The following is a 24455-nucleotide window of genomic DNA, read 5'->3' on the forward strand; positions in this document are numbered from 1 at the left end:
GAAAAAAAGAAATAAATAAATAGCCATCCCGTGCCTATCCATCATCTGCTTTATGTGCCGGCGGAAGGCACTTTAATTACCACGCAGATCTCCACCAGGGCGCTAATTGCGGAGCCGCTCCGTAGCAATTAACTCACCGCTCCCCGCACCGCCCCCGCGGGCCGAGCCGGGAGGAGCGGGGCTTCAATAAGAACCGCCCCGTCCCGTCGGGGTGGGAGTGGTCTCGTCGGGTCCCGTCCTCCCGGCGCGGATCGGAGCGGAAGTGCCCGAGTTGCCGCTGAGCAAGTTGCGCTCCATCAGGGCGGCTCCGCGCTTCTCTTCCTCCCGTTCCTTACGGCGGCGGTGGTGGTGTTGACTCCGATGCGGCGGAAGCAGAAGCGGTTGCTGCAGGCGGTGGGGTTGGCGTTGGTCGCCCTCGTCTTCTTGCCCAACGTGGGGCTCTGGTCCCTGTACCGAGAACGGCAGCTGGAAGGCGGCGGGGCGAGCGGCGGGGAGGGGGCGGCAGTGGGGCCGCCGGGGGCAGCGGCCGGAGAGGCGGCGGTGAGTGGGGCGGTGTGATAATGAGGGAGGGGGGGGGTCCCGGCTGTGCGAGGGGCTGCGTGGGGCGGGGGGTGAGCGCTGAGCTCACCTGAATGCACGGGGTGGGGTGGGGGGTGGTTGGGCTGAGCGCTCCCCTTTGCCTGGGGGTGCCCGGCCGTGGGTCAGTGCCTGGGGGGCTCAGCCCACCCCGCCGTGCGTGGGGAGGGATGGGGGAGGCAGCGCCCGACTGAGCGGGCTGCGATGGGAGCGTCGTGGCTCTACGGGTAATGCGAGGGCTGCCTTTAATGTAAGGTGAGGGATGAGGGTTGTGCACGGGGATGGGCTCTAGGTGGGACCCGTGGATCCTGAGAGCGGAGGGCTTCTTGTCTTTTTACTGAGCGTGGTGAGGGAGTGGAGCGAGCTCTGTGATCTAGGGTAAAACCAAGGGTCCCAACCTTACTGTACAGAGGATTCTGCCTCCCAAAGGAGAGATGTCTGCTCCGTTTCTCCTCACCTGCCTCAGGTGCGGGCAGCGAGCACCTCCTTTTACACCTGGTGCCCCCAGGCCCTTGTAGCTACTTACAGGGCATGGTGTCTGTGCACAGCCCTTCCTGAGTGCAGCAGGAGCTCGGGGCTGTCCCTGAGTTCTTCCCGCTGTGTGCCCACTGCTCGGTGACATTGCAGCGGTTCCAGTGGTGTAGCTGTAGATCTAACAGACAAACCCTTCTGCTCTGTATGAGGGACAGCAGTGGTACATCACCCAAATCAGACATTTGTAAGCTCAGCTTAGCTGTTTTACTTCTGGCAATGTAATCGCTTTATCCAATTCTTGCTTTGGCTCCGTACCATTAAGAATGATGGGGACGTGAAAGCTTGAAATGTCAGCATGTAACTATCATCTCAGCTGCTGCTTCACTAGACTCTCCTTCAGAACCACTTAAAACTCTTGGTTGTCTAAATCTTTCCCTCCTTGGAGACTTGCCATTATGATTGCACCGTAAAGGTAGAGAAACTTATTGTGGTAATTCCTCTCTTGGTACAGGGCATAACCAAACTGGGATTGGGCTTTTCCTTCCTAAAGAAATGCTTTCCAGGTGTGAGCATTTGGGGTTAAGCCCAGGTGTGACCATCATCATCTCCTGCTTATGCCCCATGTTGGTGGGGGAAGAGGTTGTTGTGTGCCATATAGTGATTGTGCAGCTGACTCAAAACTGCACAGAATTGCTTTTAATGCGCGCAGTGCTTGTAGCAAGTCTAATGGTGCTGCCTTACACTTGGGTTTGTGTTGTGTGCAGGCAGTCTGCTTTGCATGACTGACAAAACCCAGCCCTGCAGGCCACGGCTGCACAGCTTTGCATAGTTGGTGTTTTGGCGAGGTGAGGACCAATGTAAAGTTGCAGCTTCAAGGCGTTATGGAGGCGGAAGCTGGTAATTATCCTTGGGAGGCTTCAAAGTTCCTTGCTGTGGAGGTAGCAGTTAAGCTGGGTTAAATCTAGAAGAGCAGAAGAGACGGTAACAGGCTGACTTCTTATTTTTGGTCTTCCAAAATGGTCCCTGAGCTGTGGGCTTTGGGTAAGAGGAGCTGTAAGCCTGGCAGCTTCTACAGTGCAGTGCATCACTGCTGATTTCGGTACATGTTCAGTCATCTCAGAAGTAAGATATGTCGTATTGCCTGGGCTATGCAGAATGTTCATTCTGTTTTTCTTTATCCCGTAGCTGTTTGAACCGTGACAGCTGTCCATAAATTTTGAGGTCTGTTTTGTTTCAAGGGTGTATTGAACTGGGCTGCAAATATTTGTGCTGATTACAGGAGAATTTGAAATGAAAGCTTCTGTGCTTGTGCAAAGCAGAGCTGCTGGGTGCAGGATGGAGGCTCGACCTTCCCTTCTTGTTAATGTATAGCTATGGGCCGCAGTGGTTCTGATAGCAAAGATGTCAGTGTATCATATGTGTGTGTTTTTCAAGGACTGGGCCCTGAAATGATAGTTGCAGTTACAGTGAGCAACAGAAAACGTACCCCGAAGGGCAGCTGGCTGCCACGGTGAGAATAATTTCAGATGAAGCAGAATAAAGATAAAACAAATGATTGTTTGTTTGGTTGTTGGTTGTTTTTTTTTTCCTGTTGTCATAGAGTTATCTGCCAGCTGACTGCAGAGAGTTTGTCGGGCACCCTCAGTGCTGATGATTCCAATGGTCCTGACAGCCATTCGCAGTTCTGTACAGCTCATCACCTTCCAGCTTGTAATGAATGCGCTGTTTGTCTGCTTGCTCGTGGAGCCCTCCAGAAGGGCTGACTTCTTAACACTGAAACTAGTAAGGCCATAGGAGGCTGTATCATAAAAAATCAATATTTGTAGCAGTCAGAAAAGAGATTTTTTTTGTCTATTTCTGGCTTTAATTTGCCTTCTTGTGCAGACTCTAGTCTGTATTGGAGGCATTTTAGATGTGATACAAAATGAGGTTTTCAATGAGATCTCTGTTCATGTTCATTCTCTCTCAAATAGTGCATGCTGTTCAGTAATGTTATCATCTGGAAATACAGCAAAAGGAGAGAAGTTTTAAGCAGCAGTTGGATTAAAACGGGTAAAAAAATAAAAGAAGAATTCCTAGAGTATGCAGTTGTGATGCTAAGATTTGGATGTTTAAATCACTCAGAATTTGTGTAGTTGTGTACCTGTGCTGCACGTTACTTTCAGCAGGGTGGTGTATCCATACAGGCTATCTTTGCCTTGATAATCTTTCTAGTGCCTGAAACAAAGCTACCAGAAAGTTAAGTAACCAGGAGCCGTGTAAATATATTCCTGAGAAGATTATGGTGGATTGTTTCTGCAGAAGTTCCTGAGCAGTTAATTGTTTTAAGTGTAGTTACACTGGCAGGGGAAACATTATGGTGGCTGAAATTAATGGGGTGCTTCAACACCATGGGTCAGGTCTGGGTTCTTTCCTTTTGCCTTTGGGTTTCTGCTTCTGGAGCTTTGCTGGTTGGGTCTTGCCCCGCAGAGAAGGGGTGATCAAGCTGTGATGGACCTACCCAGGTCATGCTGCAGATGTCAATACTGCATTGACTTGCTTCAACTACTACTGCATGTGCAGAAGCATCCTTTGTCATGATGGATTTATGATTGCTCACCAGGCAATATGAACTGGGAGTTCCTTTTTTCATGGCGTGTACCACAACGTTGGTGAGGGTGGTGGCTTTGGATAGGGACGATAGGATGGAGGTACTAAGATGTTCTGCTGATAACAGAAGTATTGGCTTACCTTCCTATACTCAGTATATTTTCTTCCTCACCAGTGTGTGTGTATCAGCATGCTAATGTAATAAAGATTGACTCTGGTGTAGTTTCATCTTTCTCTTTATTTTTTTTTAAACAGGTATTCAGTAGGTAAAACACACATGATCTGCAGGTGTGGAGGATTTCAAGTGAAATCAGCCCGCTCCTTTTGTCTCTTGAATCTCAGCTCTCTGCTTCAGAGGCTGCTGGGCATCGCCAGCCCAAACATTTAATTGCTGTGTGGTCCTGCGGTGTGTAAAACACAGATGAGTTGGTCTGTGGGCTGGTGGTTTGTGCTTGGGCTGATGTGATAGCTGCATGATTCCTAATCCTCTGCAGAGATTCCCCTCAGTACCTGTCTGGCCACGCTGGAGATCCGCACTGCGTGGTGTGTGCTGTTATGGGAACGTGGCGTCTGAACTCCAGGAGAGATTAAGCTTGAACATCTCATTCTCTGAATTGCTGGATAAAATCACTGTGGCAAATTAGCAGCCTTTCGTTTTATTCATTTCATTTGATATGATGCATGCTTTATAAAGTCACCCTGTAGCTTGTTGTAGTAGTAATTTGTGCTCTGTAAAATCACTTGTGAGCATGATGGAAGTATATAAATCACAAAGCTGATTGTGTGGTGCCCTCTGCTGCCAGTTCTACCTGGCTGTTCAGGGTTGTGAATGAGACGCAGGCTTCAACTGTGATTGAAAATTTGTGAGAACGCAGCCCTTGGGCAATTTGGGGTTGTGAACTTTGGCTTTGGTGCAATTAAGTTCCAAGTATCTGGGCTGTACTGCTGAAAAAGCAGTCCTGGTTACGGTCTAAGCAGGGAGCAGCACGATGCTGCTTCCAAAAATGCTGCTGCTCACATCTTCTTCACTAAAGGAAGAAGATCAGCTTTGCTATACCATCCTCAGGGCAGCTATGGAACTGTCTGGCTGTCAGCTTCATGTTGCTGCTGGCACATGTTGCTCGGGAATGGGGAGATTCTGCAGACTTCCCCTGCCTTGGAAGGCTTCCCAAAGGGCTTGGGAAGAGAAGAGGAAAACCTTCCTGCTCTCTGCCAGCTAGAGGTAAGCAGAAAGCTGGCTTGTTGTGCTGCCCATGTCTTTGGCAGTGTCACGCTGGCCCTTGGTGCTGCAGCTGAACTTTTAACTTGGCTCCCTCTGACCCTTTCTAGGCTGCCATTTTTGCTTGTGTTGGCAAGACACTTCCCAGCTGATGCAAAAGCAAACTTAGAAAAGCTTATTTTGATAAGTGTAAAACAATTGGAATGTAAGGAATGAAATGCAAGTGCTAGAGCTAGAACGGCTATTTTTGTGTGACTGATTTTCCAGTATTGGCTGCTCTGAAGTTCATTGTTTCAGTGTAGTTGCAAAATGAGCAGTTTTTCCTGGGCTGACTAAATGTTGGACTGCAAAGTGAGCTTAAGCAAAAGTTAGGTTTCTGTCTCAGAAGGAAAGAAGACTGGGGGTGTGTGGCAGAGGAGTTTAGAAGCACATGAAGAGGTGAACCCATCTCGCTGCCATGAGGTCCAAAGTTAATCTGGGGAAAGATGTTGATTAAGAAATTAGAGATTTCGTTGATCTCATTGTTCCTGCTGGTGGTCTGAACTGTGCTGGTAACACTTCATTGAACGAACAAACAGTCTGTGTTCTAGCTCCTCCATATTATGTGAAAATTCTATGAAAATCCTATGGGGTTACCTCTGCTGTGGGGCAGATGCTCCATGGATGAGCAGTTCTGTGGCTGGCTGTTGAAACATACTCTGTACGCAGCCCTTAAACACTGCCATAATTAACTCTGCTTCTTTAAAGGAAGATTTCAGTAGGAAAACGTTCTGGCTCCTGACGTGCATAGGTCAGCAGTGAAAGCTGTAATCGCACAGCAATCTGCAGAGCTGTATGTTTTCCCAGTATGAGAAGGGATCAGATGGTGAGACAGCAAGATTTATGAGCAACTGGAGTTGAAGATTTCCTGCCAGCAAACTGCCCCATGTTTGGCCAACTGTGAAAATATTGGGAAGTTCCTTAACACCGATGGTATGTTGAAGTCCGGCAAGAAATGCTTTCTGCCAGACTGAGACTGTATCACCTTTCACGTAGCATCATGTTGAGTGTGGGAGAGCTGATGTTTGTGTACACACCTATGGAGTGTACCATAACCAGAATGCAGTGTGTGGAGTTCCATGGTGCAGTGTACATCAGGGAGCTATGAACACATGTGAATAGAGCCATCATGGCACTGGCTGTCAGAGGACTCTGCCTTTCTGGAGGGTCCATCATGATTCATGTCTTCCGTGTTATCATCTCTGTGGAGTAACTTCAGTAAGTTGTGCTGCTTTAAATTGCTTGATACCATAAATATTGCATGGTATGGTGCAGTCACAGGGACAGGTGGCTGCAATGGCTTTGTGCATAAGAAATCCTGGAAAAGTAGCAGAGCAGCACTCTCATGTTCAGGGACTGAAATGCACATATAGGTCTTCTGGATCACTTGTTAAAGAAAACTGGAAAGGAATTTTTCCATAACTGGATGGATTAAGAACTGGATCATCTAGTGGGATATACTGGGATAGAAAGCAGATATCAATGACTACTTAAGTAATTGTTCGTATAAATATTTTTTTGTATTTCTGTGCTCTCCTTTAAGACTGCCTTTTGCATTTTGTTTGCTTTGAACAAGCTTTTGAATTCTTTATTATCTCCTTTGGAGTTTACCTTCAGATCAGGTCTGCTGCCAGTCACTCCTTACAACTAGGGAGCTAGGAAGTGTTTCTTGTCCTGCTTCATTCAGCACAAAGCATGACCCCTCAGTGATAACAGTATCTGCCCTATCAGTGTAACTGACACTCATGGTGTTACTTTGTGTTACCTTGACTGGATAATGGGTAGGTAACAAGGATGAGAGTGTTTATTACACTGCTTTGTGAGGAGTACAAGCAGTGCTGGGTATCAAGTTATGGCTGACTTGTCAGGCTGTGCCTCTCTTCTCAAATGTAAAGGGTCTGATGAATGACTGGAGAAAGCTACCAGTCAGTAAATCAGTGTGTGGCACAAGAGGTTACTGGGTAGCCCCCTCTTCTCCAAAATCATGGGTAGAACTTAACTGCTTGGGTAGAGCTTAACTGTTCCCGTGTCTGAGATCTACTGGCAGCTCTGTGTCTAAGTCCCACGTGCCCCTTAAAATATAAGAAATATGTCACTTGACACTTCTGATTGTTCATAAACTTGATAAAGCTTTAAATTGCGGCTTCAAAGAAGGGAGGTCTGCCACATCTTGGTCTTTAAATTTGCTTTTCTTTCTAAATAATTAGCTCTTTTCCTTGCCCTTTTGCAGTTGATTCATTTTCTCTAATCTTAGCTCTGGGGTTAAAAGAGAACTCTCTGGAGCATATATCTATAATTAAGGCTTTTCAACCACTGTTATAGAGGAGTACAAGCAGTGCTCCGGTGATGCCAGTACCCAGGGAAGAAACTTGTTTCAGTGGAGACGCTGCTGATTTTATTAAAGCTGAACTCTTGCAGCTATCCCATTCGTGGAGTTCCTTCTGATGCTATTCTGCACCTTCCCACTTCACTGAGTTGCCTTTTTAAGGCTGATGACATTTTCTATAGCTCACAAGAGAAGTTATTTATTCTTCTTGTCACTTTTTTTGGAAGCGGTGACTCCCAGCTACAGCGATTAGTGTCCATCATGAGCATATTCAGAGAGCTGGGGGAAATGTCAGCCAGTTCCTTTTTAAGGTCTGACTTCTTCGGGTCTTAGAACACCTCTCTTCAGGCATCTTAATTAAAACTGAGTTCTGGTTAACAGTACCAAAGGTGAGTGGCATTCAACTGACTTTCATCTTTTGGAAATCATTATACAAGTGCACAAATGTGTTGCCATCAAAGCGAGCTGGGGGGATGAAATTTGTCTTGTCGGCTGGGTGCTCTCAGAGGTCTTCTAAGTGCTGTGAACAAGCACCTGCTTGGAGGCAGCTACTAAATGGCTGCTGATGGGCTTGAGATTTGTATCCTACCAAATGTGGTTTGTGTCTACAGCGTTTGCTTTCCCATATTGTTGAATCAAGCTGCAGTGACAGGCAGGTAAACAAAGTAAAAGTCTCAAATGGAAAACATTGTAAGTGAGGTATAACTTATGTGGATACTGTGATTCTTTCCTTAGCAAGACATAGAGGAATATGGAAGGAAAGTGGAGGCAGCAAAGATTTGAATGCACAGCAGCACCAAACCTTGAATTTTCCTCTTAACGTTTATTCAATGCCTGTGTTTGCCAGGCTCAAACTCTTATTAATCTTTCAACTGTAGTACATTTTTTGTGGGTCCAATTAGTACAAGTAGTAGCAGAAAGTAACTTCTAAACATTGTTTCTCAAAGCAGTGAGTGGTGCCATCCTTCCCTGCCGAGCTGAGTGTTACCTTTGGGTGGAGGTCACCAGTTTGTGTTCTGAGCTTCTCCCCTCAGCACCGATGTGTATTTCTCAGCTGATGTAGCAGTGGCTTGATGGTGTAGCTTTCAAATACGGATCTGTCTGCTCTGTATGGTTGATGGTGAACTCTTCCTGCTGCAGAGCTTGTAGTCAGTAATAAATAAAAAGGAATTGCAGAACAACAGTAAATCTGTCAGTGTCCTGCAAGAACTTTCTGGATGAATGAAGCCTACATTTCTACATGGCTACTCTGTCCTTTGAATAACCTGATTAGAATGAGGATTATTTTTTTTTCTCTTTTGGTCAAAGTCTTGCTCTGTTTTAGGGCTTTGTTGGATCTGATCAGAATGTGCTGTTTGCATTCTCCTACATGCAGAGCCACTTTTCTTCTGCCCACTTGAACAGCTGCTTTTTCAAAGCTGGGTTGTTATGAAAGGTTCAGCACTGCTTTCTCTCTAAACTCTGAAATCCTTTGCTTGCAATTATGTATGCGAACTAAGATGGCTTTCTATCATCTGCTTCTCTACCTTTGCTTATAATTATGTAAGAAATATCTAACATTTAAAATCGTTAATTGGCAATCTTGATTTTCCTAAGAGGAAGATCATGTTGCCTTTGTGTAAGTTACTTGTTCAGATTCATTTGAGAAGTTGCTTTCTCCTCGTTAACAAAACAGTTTTTTCTCCATGACAGAAAAGAAGCACCTAACATTTCTCAGCCTCTCTCAGATGAAGTCCAAAGAAGGAACTTTCTCAGGTATTAGTAAACATGAGCTGTTGCTTAATAAATAAAACACGCGAAACGGTGTTTGAGTGTTCTTAATGCTCAGACCAAAGTTTTCAAAGATGTCTTAGGATGTGATGCTCCTTTGAAAAACCGGAGTCTTAGTGACTTTGATCTAAGGTATGAAACACAAATACACATAACCAGGTCTAGCATCCCATGAGATTATTTGAGTTTTCTTTATATTTTTTAGAAGAAAGAGCAGTTCCTTCTATTCTACTCAGGCTGACTTTAATCTTAACTCTATGTCCTTGAAAGTGCTGCTCTTCAGGTGTTGTACTTTCAGCTCAGATGAGTGAAATCAAAAATCTATTCCCTCACTAAAGGAAATCAGACCCTCAGAAGGTAGGTAAATACAGGTGTTACTCTGCAAAGGGCTTTAGTTAGGTAGTAAGTTACTCGTTGTAACGTTGCAAAGGAGCACTTACATTTAGCTAACCTAACTGTCAGTTCATGTTAGCCACTGCTTAAGAGGGTTCAGTATCTCAAAAAGAAGTAAACCCTGTGATTACTTTCTGTGGTCTCATGTATCTTGCAGAGTTTTGGCTTTCATTTGTGATAACCAAGTAATAAGAAATAACCTTTTTTTCATTCCTGAATGTGTTAGTTTCACTGATCCACCAAACTGTGGGCTGCTGCTGCTGCTTCTCTCTGCTTCCCAGGTTGCAGCTTGCTGTGTTGAAAATATCTAAAACTAATGCTTACTTATTTATTGCTGTTGCATGCTGTCCAATTTTTATTTTTTTTTTTTGTGGCTGTTTTGGAATCTTGTTCAAGAAACTGATCTCATCTGCAAACAAGAAAAAAACCTCACTTCAAGAAAACAGCATCTGTTCTCAGGTCTCCTTCATGGTGGCAAAGATGTTGCGTTGGCACAATTAAAGTGTTCAGAATGAGACTTCCCAATATTGTTTTGCTTCCCTGGGTTTGCAGATGTGGAATTACACTGCAAAAACATCTGCAAAGTATCAGAAGACTTGGGGTTCTGATGCAGAAAGTGGCAGAAGCGTATGAGGAGAGAGAGCAGAGGGCTAACTAAAATGGTTATCGTTAGCATTTTCTTTTGTTCCTGTTGACTGTTTGGAAATGTGGAGGGGAGATCAGCCTTTAAGGAGTAAATGGCCCCAGTAATTGCCATGTGTAGTATCTCTTCCCTCTTGATTTAATCATCCAGACCCATCATGGTGTTTTTTTAAAGCTTAGGATTTATTGAGAAATAAACAGAACTTCACAAAGCAGCTGAATTCCAGCACAGGCAGCTCTAGCTACAGGAAGAGGTGCTAGCTAAGCTGGCAGTGTGTGATGCTGCACTGGAAGTGCAGGTGCTCAGAGCTCAGTTCTTTAGCAGGGATCTGTTTAGGTAAACTTCAGTGTTCGTGGAATTTGCATCAATAACATTTGTCTCTTGCACTTTGCAGAAGGAGCCATTACATTTTGGCAAACGTGGAATTCCTTTGGAGAAAAGCAGGAGTCTGGAACTGTGTGCTGTGCTTTGCTGAGCCTATACATTGTGGTTAAAAATACATCTTTGTATTGAGATTTGGCCAACGCCTCCTTCGCACAGTTGGAATGTGTGAAAGCTGCATCTCCACTCCTCCAATTTGTTAAAATTTATCAAAATATCCCTGAGTGAGGTTCATTTAAGAATTAAGGGCATTTTCACTCAAATACTGCCAGAGGAACTATGCTGTCGTGACTTCTATCATTGCTGCTTATAAAACAGATGTTTTAAAATCTTATGAGGAGGAATGTCAAAAATATATACTGTTGTATTAATTGAGCTTTAAAAAAAGAGCAGGCAATTCTATTATGAGATCTGTCTCGTATTTCAGTTCAGATTTCTCCCATTGTTTTGACAAGGTAGGCATGAGACACTTGCTGTTCTCCTCCTGTGGTGATAGATGCAGGTATTTCTTGTGGGGAGCTCTTCCCATGTTGTCTCTTGACTTCCCTGGGATCCTGTTTGAACCTCAGTGTTCTGTTGTCCCATGTAAGCCCAAGTTTGTCTCTTCAAGCTTTTCAGTTTATCTGCTTGTAGATTTTCACCATCCATCTCAGCAGGTCAGTGCTGGGGAGAAGGTCTTTGCTGCTGGGAACTTCCTCAGTAGAGCTGCTGGATGCACATACATCTGTGTTGCTGCCTTGTGCTCTCAGCCAAAACAGAATACCATTGCTACATGCAATGTAATGTGATTAAATTTTATTTTTTGCATGTAGGTGCATGCAGAAACTTGAGTTAAAGCCTCAGTAATCAATCTTAAGGCAAATCAATTCTCCTTTTCCCATATCCTTCTAAGCAGGATGGCACACGTGCCATCACCTAAACCAGTTCTTAAATTCAGAAGTCCAGATCTAATAGAAATGTATGATCTAAAGCTGTTCTCTTCCAGCTGCAGTCTCTTAAATGACCCTGAGGAGTGGCTCTCTCATGCTGCCACGAGCAGTTTGTGATCGCAGATGCGGGTTGTGCTCTGTGAATGGGGATGTGGAAGATTAGAAAAGTCTTATCAGAAACGTGGAGGGTACTACTTGAGTTGTCCTTGATTTCAATTGCTGTGGAGTGCCTGTGTGTAGAAGATAATAGATTTTCTTCCTCCATAGTTGCATATTTTCTGCAAATACGAGCTTGGGCCATCTGATTAGAGAACAAGTGTCCTTGGCAAAGCCAATTACATACAGACTAACAGGAAAGTGTCTCAAACTTCAATCTACGCCAAGATCCTTTTCCTTGTGTTTCCAGCCAAAGCTGTTATGGGCACAGAGTAACACCGGTTACCAAAGGTGAAAGACTTCAGCTCTGTAAACAAATGAAGTGGTTGTGCCTTTCATGATAAGTTTTGTAATAAGAGGCTGCTCCTCATAGAAACGTCTGAGGAGCAGCTGTAAATTGATGTACACAAGGAGGGAGCACCAGTGTCTGCAGGTAAATTAGCTGAGAATTGTCAGTCATGCAATAAAACTTCAAATATTGGCTTAACCTGAAAATGTTATTGTTTTCAAACATCCAGAGAGAAAAAGCATAGTTTTGTATTTAATTTAGCAAGCCATCTGAAAACTTCTTGGTTTTTTTATTTAAAAAAAAATTATCTCTAGAGGGTATCAGTTCTCAAGTGAAGTCTATTTTTATAGTCCTTGAAAACAAAACCTGACAGACCATATTTGCCAGTGTGTTCATTGCTCTGGTGACAGCGCTGCTTTTTACAGCATGCCAGAGGAAACGCGCTGCGCTGGAGCATATGTCAGTGATTAGTGGGGATACAGGGTGAAATGGGAGATGGATCGTTGTGTGTAGAAAGCACTGAATGGGCTGGGTGTGAGAAATGTAGTGCTTTGTGGACTGCTATTAAAGGAGGAAGGGGAAATAGATATTTTTAGGGTTATCTGCATGTAACTGATGTGCTTTCTTGCAAATAGTTCACATTTAAGCAAGTGGGCAGCTCATTCTTTTCTCTGTATATCACCTTCTTCATTTTGATAACTGTTTTAGATCTCTTGTGGTTTGTATGGTACTTGCACTCACACATTTGTTTTGTGCCAGGGTGAACTGAAAACCCTAGAAAGTGAGACTTTGGTGCCTAACTCCTTTGTGGATGGAGGCCTAAGTGGGTTTAAGGGCTTAGGCTGGGTGATCCTCTGAAACCAGCTGATCCTCCTCAGACCTGAAGCCCAGGTTTGGGGCTCTTACCCTTGGGGTGTGTGCTCAAGCTTTGCTCCTATGCAGCTCAGGGCACAACAACTCTTGCCTCTTCCTCATCCAAACCCGGCTTTGATCTTCAGCATTGACCCCTTGGGAGACACCAGGTTCAGCGCATGATGAGTTCTGCATGAGGCATGTGGGACTCCAGGTATCTGCATTCAAAGCTCTGGGGCAGAGAGAAGAGGTCATGTACCTAAGACCTGGAAGAAAACAGAGTGAAAGATCTACCTATTCAATTGTTTTACATATGATTCTGAAGGTACCTCCAGTCCTCACTGAGTGCCCCACGTCCCTCTGCAGGAATCACAGCATCACAATGTAAACCTTGATAATGGATTTCACCTTCAGCATCATACATGTGGTCACCAATCAGTTGCTGTAGGAGATGTTCCCTCCTGACCCTGTTCATGCATTGTCAGCTATATTGGAGTTTGCCAAATGTGTCATATAAATGAGAGCAAAATGAGCTCGCTCTGCCTCATTTATCACAGTAGATATTAGTGTTTTAATTTTACCAATGTTTATGAAATCTGCTTGTTTTTTCCCTCTGAAATCTTGTCAGAGAAGCTCAATACCATTTGGATTAGGGAAGGTGGAAAGCAATAAGAGAATCCTTGAAAACTAGAGAGGAAAATGTATCAGAAGGTCTGTGTAACACTGTGTAACACTGTGTTTCTAGAGCTGGGAGCATCAAAAATGATACAAGAAGCAAAGTTATTTCCAGTTAAATCCCAGCTCTCTGAGGTTGCTCTGTCTGGAGCACTCTATGACTGTGATTTACCCCTCTTACAAATATTTGGTGTAGATTTTTTTTTCCCCCTCATATTTTCAGCTTCTGTAAAACTATTTTAGGTCTATTTTTATTAGTCTATGAAGCTCTTGCTTCTCAGGAGCTATTAAGATAATTAGAAAAACAGAATTAAATTCTCTGAGCCCATTAGGGAAAAATGATGGCTCCATGAGAACCGACTTCTATTTCTGTAGTGCACGAGAGGCCCGGTCAGAAGTCTGTAAGGAAAAGGTAAAACACTCAAAGGAAAAATGTTTCTGGAAGTTGCATCCACTGAAAGCATGTTTATTTTCCTTCCCTGAAGTTGTTCTGTAGAAAATGCCTTAAAAGTCAGGTTGTTTGCTGGTATTGGTAGCACAAAAAGCAGCTTCCGAGACGCGCAGTAATTTGACTTCATGCAGTGTGACAAGCAATCTGCAGCCTCCTGAAAGGGACAGCTGGATTTTCACTGGTGGCTGAGTCCAGTGTGAAGATCGTTGGTGTTTCCAGTCTTCTGATGTGTGGTATAATCACTGTATTGTTTTGTCTTCTGTCTCAGATGTGAGATTTGTGGGTCTGATTTTTTTTCATCCCTAGCTGAGCAGAGCTGTGAAACCATCTGACTTCTGAAACTTTGTTTTTCATCTCCTTTTTAATTCCTTAAAACTAAAGAACTAAACATTTAAGAGGAGCTCTGGCTTACCTCATCTGTGAGTCACAGCTTCACAATAGCAGCATGTCTTTGGCAAAATGTTTTCAAGCTCATTAAAGTTGGATTAATCAGTGATGTGTTCATGTAGGCTTTTGGCTGTGTCTGCAGCTACAGTCCTGTTCACAGCCCTTTGTGTACATGTAGCTATTTCTTTGCTGCTATCCCTGGGCAGCAAAGGAAAGGCAATAAGTCTGATTGCAAAGTCAACAGTGGGGAACTGTATTTGTCTCTCTTTTTCTGGTAGAAGGTTGTTGAAGCTGATGTGTCTCAGTCTTCAGAGGTCCTTATGCACTGTTAAGGTGAGCTTGTGTGTAGAATCCAGCAATGTCTTCCATTCAGAATAAGGAAAGGAAAAGGCTTTCTTCCATTCTAGTAATGAACTCTGTCAGCTTAATGTGCATGAGTTTGGATGTGTTCGTTGCTCCTGGATTAGGCAGACTGGCTTCTGTTCTCATTTCCAAAACAAGAACATGTAACACATCACCATTCACTATACCTGTAAGCTGTTCTTAATTATGTGTTGTGTGCAGTCAGCAAGAAGGGTTAGGACCTGGAGGAGAGACCAGTGTGTGCACCCGGGTCTTGCTGGAAATCGTTGGGTACAAAGCTTCAGAAGCCTGTAAAAACTCCGGGCAGCTCCTTGGAGGAGGAACCTGGCTGATAGAAAAGACCCTGAAAGCTTCTTGGTTATAGAGTACTTTTAAAATTTAATGACATATAATCCAACGTTCTACTTGTGTGTCTGGGTTTATAAATTTAATGATGGCTTCTAGCAGTTCTGTTTACTACCTCCTGCATCAACTCCTTGTGTAAGAAGTAATCTATCTCCAGAAGATCTTTATCTTCAGACATGGTAATACTTGAAAACACAGGAGACAGAGGCAGCAGTTGCAAAGATATCCTCGGGTTTCTTGAAGTTCCTCAAGTTTTGTATATTTTTGTGGTTCAAAACAATCTTGGCTTTAGCTTATGTTATAAAAACTACCTCTCTATTGGTCTGCAGAATGACTTGGACAGCTTACAAGGGAACATGCAAGAGATTACTGTGGTCTTCAGCCAAAATGGTAGAAGCATTTAACAATGCTCTTTAGCAAAAAAAAGCTGCAAAAGTCATTCTTAAGAGATTTATTGTAGCTCGACCAGTAGCTGCAAATGCCAGCTTGTGTCCCTGGGTTACTCCATGATTGAGAAATGACACAATTATCAGCAGGAGTGGGTCAAGAGTTAGTTTAGGTATATGTCTGCCACATAATGCCATGCCATTGCTTGGGTCAGCCCTGGCTGCCTTGCTGTTGGCTTCTGCTTACCAGCTCTGTCTCTTCTGAAAGGTGACAATCAGAGAACGTAAGGAATGCTGCTGAGCCTTATACCTTCTGACTGCTGCATACGAGGTTTCTTGTATGGGGTTGAAAGGGTGAGTAGGGGAGGTTGTTTTATTCCCATTAGTCAAATTGTTCTCATTTTTCTTATGCTCTTGATGTATAGCTCTGTGCCCAGTCTGAAATGGGATGCTGCTGTAGTAATTCTTGTTCTTCATGGTGCTTTATGTTCAACCTGGACTAGTCCAGCTAGAGCACTAAGGTGTGTCTTGCCAGTCACTGTTCTCTGACTGCAGGAGAAGCTCTAGCTGCCCTCAGCTTCATCTGGGCTGCACAGGCTGATGTGGGAATAGGACGCAATGAGGATGCAATGTCTCTCTTCATCCTGCCCCAAACCCAGCTGGGGCTGCGCCGGGCAGAACGCTTGGCACTGCCTCACATGAAGCTGGCAGATTTGAAGTACTGGACAGCTGGCATCCCCAGGACCTGACACAGTTCTTGACACAGCGATTAATCAACGTTAATGGAATTGCCTGGGCGGCCTCAGTTTTTCATCATAAAGTCAGCAAGGTGGATGATAGAGTATGTGCTCCTGAGGCACTCTCTCTGCTTAGAAGTGGGACCTTACTGGAGCACAGCACTTAAGCACTGCTGCTGGGAAGTGCTTGTGCTAAAGCTGCAGTCTTGGATGTGATGGATTGTGTGTCCTCTCTGGCTTTCACATAACAGAACAACTCTTTACTTCTGTGTGTATAGCAGAAATTGGAAGTGTTTAAAGTGTTTTGTTATCTTGCCTTGGCGGTGGTTGGATGGGCAGTTTTCTCCAGAGGAAGAGCTGATGAATTTCTGGTTGTCACTTGAGGACTATCCAGAAAGAGAAAAAGATCCCTCTGCTGTGGCTTTTTCTGCTCTGTCTCTTGCTAGCAGGAGGCCTGCAGTACTTCAGAAGGTTGTAGTTGAAAGAAGCTTCAGAACAGGACCCTGGCAGGGTATAATCTCCTCAAAAGTAATCTCTCAGGAACTGCCTGTACAGATAAACAGACACTTAAAGGAGGCATAAGGCCTAAAGAGTGAGGGAAAGTTCGTTTGTATCCAGACAAAGACCCTTTGGCTGTCTGGACTGAGCTTATACATTGTTTGCTTGCTGCTGGGTGAGGAAGTGCTGTCTGAGCTGTGGATATAAGGTGCTATGCAACATACTTAACTAGCAGTTAAGCTGCCTCGACCTAATTTACTTGCTTTTTAAAGCGACAAGGACTATCAGTGGCTTGCCAGTAGAAGTAATCAGCAGTTAATAATTAAGTCCTATACGAGCATGACTTGAGGTAACTCCTTTGTAGAAAAAGCGTGGCAAACTCATTTAATAAATGATAAAGGGGAGACGAGGTGATTGTGGTGCCAAATGCTGATGTGATGGGCACATGGCACGGCGTGATGTAGGTGCTGTTGGCTGCTCATGGCTGCTGCTGTCCTTTCCTAAGTCGTGGCTGAGCTCAGCTCTTAGCAAAAGCGAGCTCCCATGGGGCCGTAGCACATTCCACAGGATTCCATATTGTTCTGAAAATGCTTTCTAAATGCTGCCTTAATTAAAGATTTCTCTAAGTCAGAATTAAGTTATTAAAATGTTCCAGGCATTTTCTAGAAGTCTTTGAAAACGGGCTGTACATTCCTTTCCAGGTTTGATCTACTCCTTGTTGTGGGTTACAAAGTAATATTGTGCTGGTTGCAGATAAGTTCAAACAAATACACGTGTATATTTTCTTGCAGCAGTTTTTCAGGAGCTGATGCTGCCATTGAGTCATTCCTTGGGGTTTTGCAGCTTTGTATATGTGGTCCTTTAGCAGCTGTGGAAAAAAATGCCTAGTGTTTCTTGGAGGGCATTTCCCTGGATGTGTCAGGTTAGATAGTGCCTCCTAAGGCCGTGCAACATCCAGACTAACAGCCATTCACAATGTTTCCCTGCTTTTTTTTTTCCCTCTTTTTTGCATGGCTTGCTGTTGTTACTAAAGCACTGGGTGCTCTACATGATAGATTTTGAACTTTGCAGAAAACTGGCATTGTGTGGAGTTGTTGGCAGTTTGTTCTGCAAGTATTTAATGCACTGTTTAGGTGGCAGGAAGGCAACAAGTGCTGGAGAGTCTTACCTGTAAGGACAGCTGGCCAGCTTGGGTCTGTGCTGGAAGCTGAGAAGAGGTAGATCTATGCCATTATGAATAGCGGTTAAGGTCCGAATACACGTAGTGAGTTCTAGACATGTCTACCTTCATGGATTGAATGCTTCTATTGGGCTGTACTGTTGGTTTGGGGCTTGGATTAGAGTTTTACGAACCAATGCACAGACATGCCGGTGTCAATACTGTTTTTGCTGAAAGCAGTTGTGCAGTTGGGGTGATAAAGCTTCTTAGCAATCCTTCCAAGGACATTTCAGTAGCCATATCCAGAAGCAAGATCCATGCAGCGCTTTGCTGTCAGACTGAACGCAGCCCCTGCATGGTGCTGAACTTCGTGCCAGGCTGCAGCATGAGGAGCAGTTTATAGACTGAAAGCAGCTCTCGGTGCTGGAATGGAGGTGCTGACAGATCAGCAGCAGAACTTCAGGCTTTGGAGGCTGTTACTGAAAAGGCTGTGTTGAAGGAACTGAATTTCGGTAACAGTAAAGCAGAGTTTTCCATTTATGAGTTGCGTTGTAAGAGCTCTTGGTCTGATGTCTTTCCAAATCAGTGTTCTGCATAGATTCTGATGTGGGTTGTTATTTAATTTTTATGTTTTTTTTTTTCATTTTAAAGATATATTAAGAGATCAGTTGACATCAGTAGAGTTGCTACATCTTCCTGGTGAGAGCAATTAACTTCTGTAGGAGGTGATATTCAATCTCCCCTTACTCAACCAGGGCTAGGGAAACTTGGCTGCTGCTTCAGAGGCCCCTCTGAGCTTGCAGTTAGCCTTTGACTTTTGGCTGCTTGGTTTTATAAAGCTGCAAAAGGTTTAAAAAATAAAATCCGAACTCTGCCAATTTGTGTTGCCCCTTCTGGGACCTGTGAGCAGCTGGGAAACTGCTCATCAAGTTGATGTTCAGCTTTTGACTGGGAACTGCAAGACTGTCGTGCCAGGGCTCAGCTCAAAAACAAACATTCGGTTGCAAAGAGAGCGCTGTTATCTTGTACATCATCTGGATCTGTGTACATATATTTGTTCTATCAGTAAGTGAAATGTTAATTTTGTTGTTATATTTGCTTTGCAGTCTTCTGGTGTGTCAACAGCCTCGTCTATATCTATCCTGGTGCAAGGTTATGCAGGAGGAATGGGTGACCCTTCCTCCATCTTTGCAGTGCCGTTGCTCTTTAGGAGCAGGGAAGCCTACAGAGTGGTCAGCCAGCAGCAGTGTTCCTGGGAAACTGGTTATTGAGCACTTAAACTGAAGGCAGGTTTTGAAATGTCTTTTGTGTTCTGAAAGAGGGACAGGGGCCAATCTTTATGAAGTTCACACAGAGATCAGAGGCTGAGCAGTGAAAGTGGTGAGTGCGTGTGTTAATCTGTGGGGCTGAGAAAAACATTCATCTGCTCAGAGAAAAGAGTACAACCAGACTGCTTAATTGTATCTCCCTTGATTTCCCAGGAGATGTGAAGCCAAAATGTTGTGTTGGAGCAGGAAAAGAGCTTCACCTTGTTTGAACAGCTTTTGGAGCCGTTCATTTCAGACCTGGATGAGTTTCTTACTGGGTTAAAATCCCTGCTGTCATTCCCTTTCATTTGAAAGTGTAAGCCAGCATTCATTTGAGACAGCGTAAATTTAAAAACCACAACTTAAGTTACTCGTTTCGTGCACCCATCATAGTGATATCCTGGATAAAACAATCTCAGGAGACTTATTTCTTGGGTAGGACTGAAGGGAGATATTCTGGGTATTAGCCCTGCTAGGAGAATTTTTGGAGCTTATGCCTCTTACTGGCAAGATTTTGGATGTCTGACCTGTAGGATCAAAGCCAGCTGGATTATGGGAATTTCAAGGTTCTTTAAAAGCATTTTTTTAAAAAGCCCAAGAAGTCCAATTAGTAGAACTCAATTCATAGGACTTTAAAAATTAATGGTAAGTTACCTTATGAAATATAGACCACTTGAGAGTACACTAAGAGCAGGCATATGGTTTTGATTTTTATTTTTTTTTCCCCTTCAAACATTGGCACAGTGCTGAAGCCAGACAACTTTATTTTCCTGCTGCATTATAACCAGCTGCAGATGTTTTAGACATTATTGCTTCTAAATGTGCTTTGACAAATGTCTCCTGGAAGCCAGGAGCTCTAAATATTGCATGCAGTGTATTCCGAGGAAATGTTGAAAATAAAGTTTTAGGAATTAAGCGTTCTGTTTCTGAAGCAAGAAAATTTACTTTCTGCCCTTGTCAGGGAATTTACTGGCTGCAAACATTCTTTTACAAGACATGCACAGATGTTAGTCAGTAGGGGCACACATGGAGACGGGAACAAATGTTGCCACGGATGGTCTTAGTCTGTTATTTACTGGCCCTCTGCAGCTAATACTAGAAGGTGAGCAATTGCTTGAGATGGTCCTTCAACACATTGCTAAATGCTGGAGTGAAATGTGCGACTTCTTTAAATGCATGCAACTTCTCAGCATTAAGTTGGAGCATGTGTTGGAGCATATGGGAGTGACTGAGTTCTGTGCACCAGCAGCAGTGCAAGGCCCTCTGCTATAGACACTGCTGAGGTACTTCAATGACTCCATTCAGGATTAATGTAAAGGATTTCAAATAAAGAGAATTTTATGCTTTTTTTTTTGTCTTTGCATAGCTTTGGATCGAATGACCAGGAGGGCATCTTCATTCATTGCATTTTAGATATGATGGCTGCTCCGAAAGTAATGCCTCCTGTTTTACTACATTGGCCCATGACATCAGAGACAGATGTTGGTGGGATGGCAGTAGAGATTGTTGTATTGCACTTTGTTGCTGTGTGACAGCTGGCAGCAGAGAGGCATTCTGACAGGATAGTGTATGACATAGAAGTGTAACTGAAGCAAAGGTGTGTCACTGATTCCCTCCATGCAGAAGGAATGACAGTGTTGATGTGCTCTTTGTATCTGTTGTAGTTTCCATGGGAATAAATGGGAGGTGTTAGTTTCAGAGTAGCCTATGTGTACACACATGTATACACACATATTTACATATACACACAGTGTACCGTGTGTGTGTATACACACATGAACACGTGACAAAATCTTGCTTTTGTGTTCAAATGTATGGGCTTGTGGTCAAGCAGAGCTGTGTGATTACTGACGCTGGGAATTATGCCAGGCATTCTTGATTTCCAAAATTCAAGCAACTTGACTCCCCAATACGTAAACCAGTCAGTCATTTCTCCATAGCCTGAGAATGGCTGGGGAAATATCTATGCTTTGCTGTAGATGCCTCATTAAAAAGTGATCTTGTATTCAGCACCCTGAGTTCTCAGTCGACAGGCTGAATGCTGAAAGATTAATTGCTCAAAGCTAGGCAGTAGAAATGGCACTCTGGGCATTGAGGTGCTGAAGAGGCAGTCCATTTCAAATGGATGTAGTTGTGTAAATGCTGGTAGTTCTTCAATTAATGGTAGTCCTAATTCTCTGCAAGTGGGGATTTCCACCAAAAATGTTTCTAGTGGATTAGAAATGAAAATAGGAATTGCTTAAATGTTATTGCTAACTTTTGTGCAAGGAGGTCTTTAGGGGTAAAAAATATTTCAGAACAAGTTACATCCATTCCTTTGTAGAGGTTAACAATGTATTTGGTTTATACCTTGCAGAATAACCTTAGGATATCTCCATGTGCTCTTGTGCTCAGGAGCCTTCTTCCAGTTGTGGACCAGTTTAGGTATCAGCCAGCTTGTGCTCAGTGAAATCTCCAGAGCCTGCCTGGCACTGGGGAACAATTCCAGGAGGAGATTAGAGATGGCAAGCATCCATAGGTAACTGCTTGAGCAGGGGCCTACCTGCATGCTGGAAGGAGCATGGCATGCTGCCTTGCAGCAGGAGCAGAATCAAGCAAATGCAAGTCTAATGATTTGGATTTTGCTACTTCACATTGCTGTTTAAAACTGCTTAGATATAATCCTCCTAGCAAATCTCCCCATGCTTTGGGGTGGCAAACATTCACTGCTGCACGTTGATTTTTAAGTATGATCTGGTTATGCTGAATTCTTGTGCAGCTCAACAAAGGCTCTCACTGATGCCTGGCAAAGAGGAGAAGTTTTCTTTTTTGATTCAGTTTGTATAAGATAAAATGATTCTTTTTACTGGTAGGCTACAACGAATAAAGTGTTCAGGTTTTGATGCTTCCTAGGCATGTACTGTCTGGAAAGTGATACATGCCAAGTGTGTGAGGAGGGCAGCTCTGTTGATGGTAATTTGCTATAGAGCTACTGGTTGGATGTGCTTAGTTGGGCATGTTTTCTTGTCTTACAGTGTGTAATTAGGGAAGTTTCAATGTTTCTGCTCATAATGCATGTCTTTTCTTTATGGTTGCTTGTCTGAGCCACAAAGAAGTTTTCTGTCACCCAGGGTGCTTCCACTGTCTAAAGAGTTTGCTCTACTTTCTTAGCACCACATCAGAAAATTTCAAAGATAGATGGTGCCCTCAGCTGCAGTGTTGTCTTAATGTGTGCTCAGAAGTCCCCTTTCCATAATGCGCCATGGAGCCTGAAGTCCTTGCCAAGCTCCTTCTACCTGTACATTCTGGTTTTCTTCACTGTTACTCACTTGGCTCTCCTTCAGCTGTTCTTCACCCGAGATTTTCTCCATCTCTTGCATAAAGTGCACCACGATGTGCTAGGGAGATCAGTCAGCTCTCTACCAAGGTAGTTAAGCTTGCAGAACCAGACAGCAGGAAAGCCGTATGTGATTTGCCTCTTCAAGCAGCACTGATTCTTGAATAAGCGATACTGTGTTTGGCCTAAAGCAAAGCTGGCTTTGAAGACAGGTAGTTCGGTTATCCCACTGACCTGTGGATCCTCATTTGAAGGGCCCACGATTTCTACAGGTCTGCATTTGTGAGACAAATCACGGTTTGTTTTCAGAAGCATCAATCAAAAGCATCCCATATTTCCAAGCAGCACTCAGAAGATTGATATGAATACTTTGAAATCTGTAGTAGCTATGAATTTTGGCTCACATCTTTAAGGAAAAGAAAATGATCCCACCTTTAATGGAAACTAGCAAGAAGTTGGCTTCTATTTGAATTTAAGGAATTTGGCATGGTTTCTTGTCCCTGTGGTCTAACTGGAATATCTTGGCTTGTCTGAAACAACTGCTGCTTTTGAAAATGCATTGAAAAGAACTATGGAGGTAAAAGCATTTGATTCCCCTGCCCCCCGCCCATCACCACCATGCACTATGGTTTCTTCATACTTTCCCTTCTTGGATAAAATATTTGGCTTACTGTAATGAGAGCTGCTATGTAAATTATTCCAGACAGTCTGAATGCTTCTTACTGAGTATGGAGGATTAAATGATGAAGGCTTTTGACTACATAAGCATTTTTTTGTTTTGTGGTTCATTTTTGTTGTGGGTGGTTGTTTGTTTTTAATTCTTTTAGACAATGGTCCTTCTGAAACTTCTCAAGGTTGTTTAAATAGAATAGTGTTGCTGTGGAGTTGTTTAATTGGGGTCATCTTCAGCTGTCCCCGCGATTAACACGTTAGCATGGGCTCGGTGCAGTTCTGAAAACTACAGCAAATCCCCATTTAAAGCTATGTATAGGGAAGGTGTTTTAAATTGCAGCAACTAGTTAAGGATGTTCAGACACATTAAAACGAAGTGTACTGAGAAGCCAAAAATATCCTGAATTTTGCACCTACCAGGAAGCACTTATTGACTCCCTCAGGCTGGCACTGAGGTTTCCCTTCTTTTTGACATGAATGGTTTTCTGCTTTGCCAGGCAAGGAATTAAAACTCCTTGGTTCAATAAGCCTGAAAGTTGGAGGTTGATACATGTTCCTTTTTGAGGCAACAAAGTGTGATCTGAGTTTGCTAATGGTAGCGATAGCAAGAATGGCAAATGAATTATAAAATAGTCTGCCTGGCTGGTAACAGTCCAGTAATCAAACAGCACATGTTAAGTAGGGTTTGGAGGCATGTTGTTGTCTTGTTGGCAGGGGTGCTTTGGCCTTGCCCTTATCATGTCCTGCTCAGCTGTGCTGATACAACTCTGTGTAGGGAATTCCTCTAAATTAGATCAACTAGATTCAGAATGGGGGAGAAATAAGTATTTTAAATGAGCTTTCTCCAGAAAAAAATGAGTACAGGACAGCAATGTAATTCTGCAAGCAGGTTTTGCTGTGCTTTGTAGAGGAGAGTCTGGTCTTGCCTATTCAGAGAATCTGCAAGCATTTACCCCAGACCATGGGGAAAAGGTCTCAGAATGTATCAGTCTAAGGTTAGTTTTACTTGGAAGTACATAGCAGCCTTGATCCTGCTTGTTTTGCTTCTTGAATTGGAAAGTAATTTCAACAAATTGTTTGTATTAAGAATCTTTCTTCTTATCTTTGTAAGATTGACATCTCTTCTTTATAGTAAATGTTATGGTCCTTCTTCCTCCTAATGTAATTTGTGAAAATCAAGTCCTATGCAGCTCGCTTCTGAGCTGTTGTCCTAAATGGGATTATGGAAGCACTGACATCCATCTGAGCTTTATACTTCCATAATTTATAATAGCCAACTGCTCTGCTTTGTGCTTTTGGGGATGGTGAATTTGTCTGGCCTCTTCACAGAGCAGTAAGTTTAGGGAAAGGCATAAACATTTCCTAATCTGGAAGTGTCATAAGAAGATTTAAATTTTGAAGTCACTTTGCTTATTGCTTCTGGTTTCAATAAATGTTCTGAGAGGTGAAGAGGACTGGTTCATTTAACATGCGTGGCCCCTGGGCTATTTTAGAGCATGAGAATATAGGTCTGGTTGAGGGCA

The 24455-nt window shown here is 43.5% G+C and overlaps 1 protein-coding gene across 2 annotated transcripts in view; it reads left to right on the plus strand.

The window, feature by feature from the left end:
- Window positions 1-216: 216 nt before the first annotated feature.
- Window positions 217-24455, plus strand: part of GALNT10 (polypeptide N-acetylgalactosaminyltransferase 10) — a 78922-nt gene continuing 54683 nt past the window's right edge. For both annotated transcript variants that reach the window (XM_015875854.2, XM_015875855.2), the window contains exon 1: window positions 217-540. In XM_015875854.2, the coding sequence (XP_015731340.1) occupies window positions 361-540 (180 nt within the window). In that variant the 5' untranslated portion in view covers window positions 217-360. The remainder of the gene's footprint in view (window positions 541-24455) is intronic.

The sequence above is a fragment of the Coturnix japonica genome, chromosome 13, assembly GCF_001577835.2.
Source record: "Coturnix japonica isolate 7356 chromosome 13, Coturnix japonica 2.1, whole genome shotgun sequence".
In the NCBI taxonomy this organism is placed as follows: domain Eukaryota; kingdom Metazoa; phylum Chordata; class Aves; order Galliformes; family Phasianidae; genus Coturnix; species Coturnix japonica.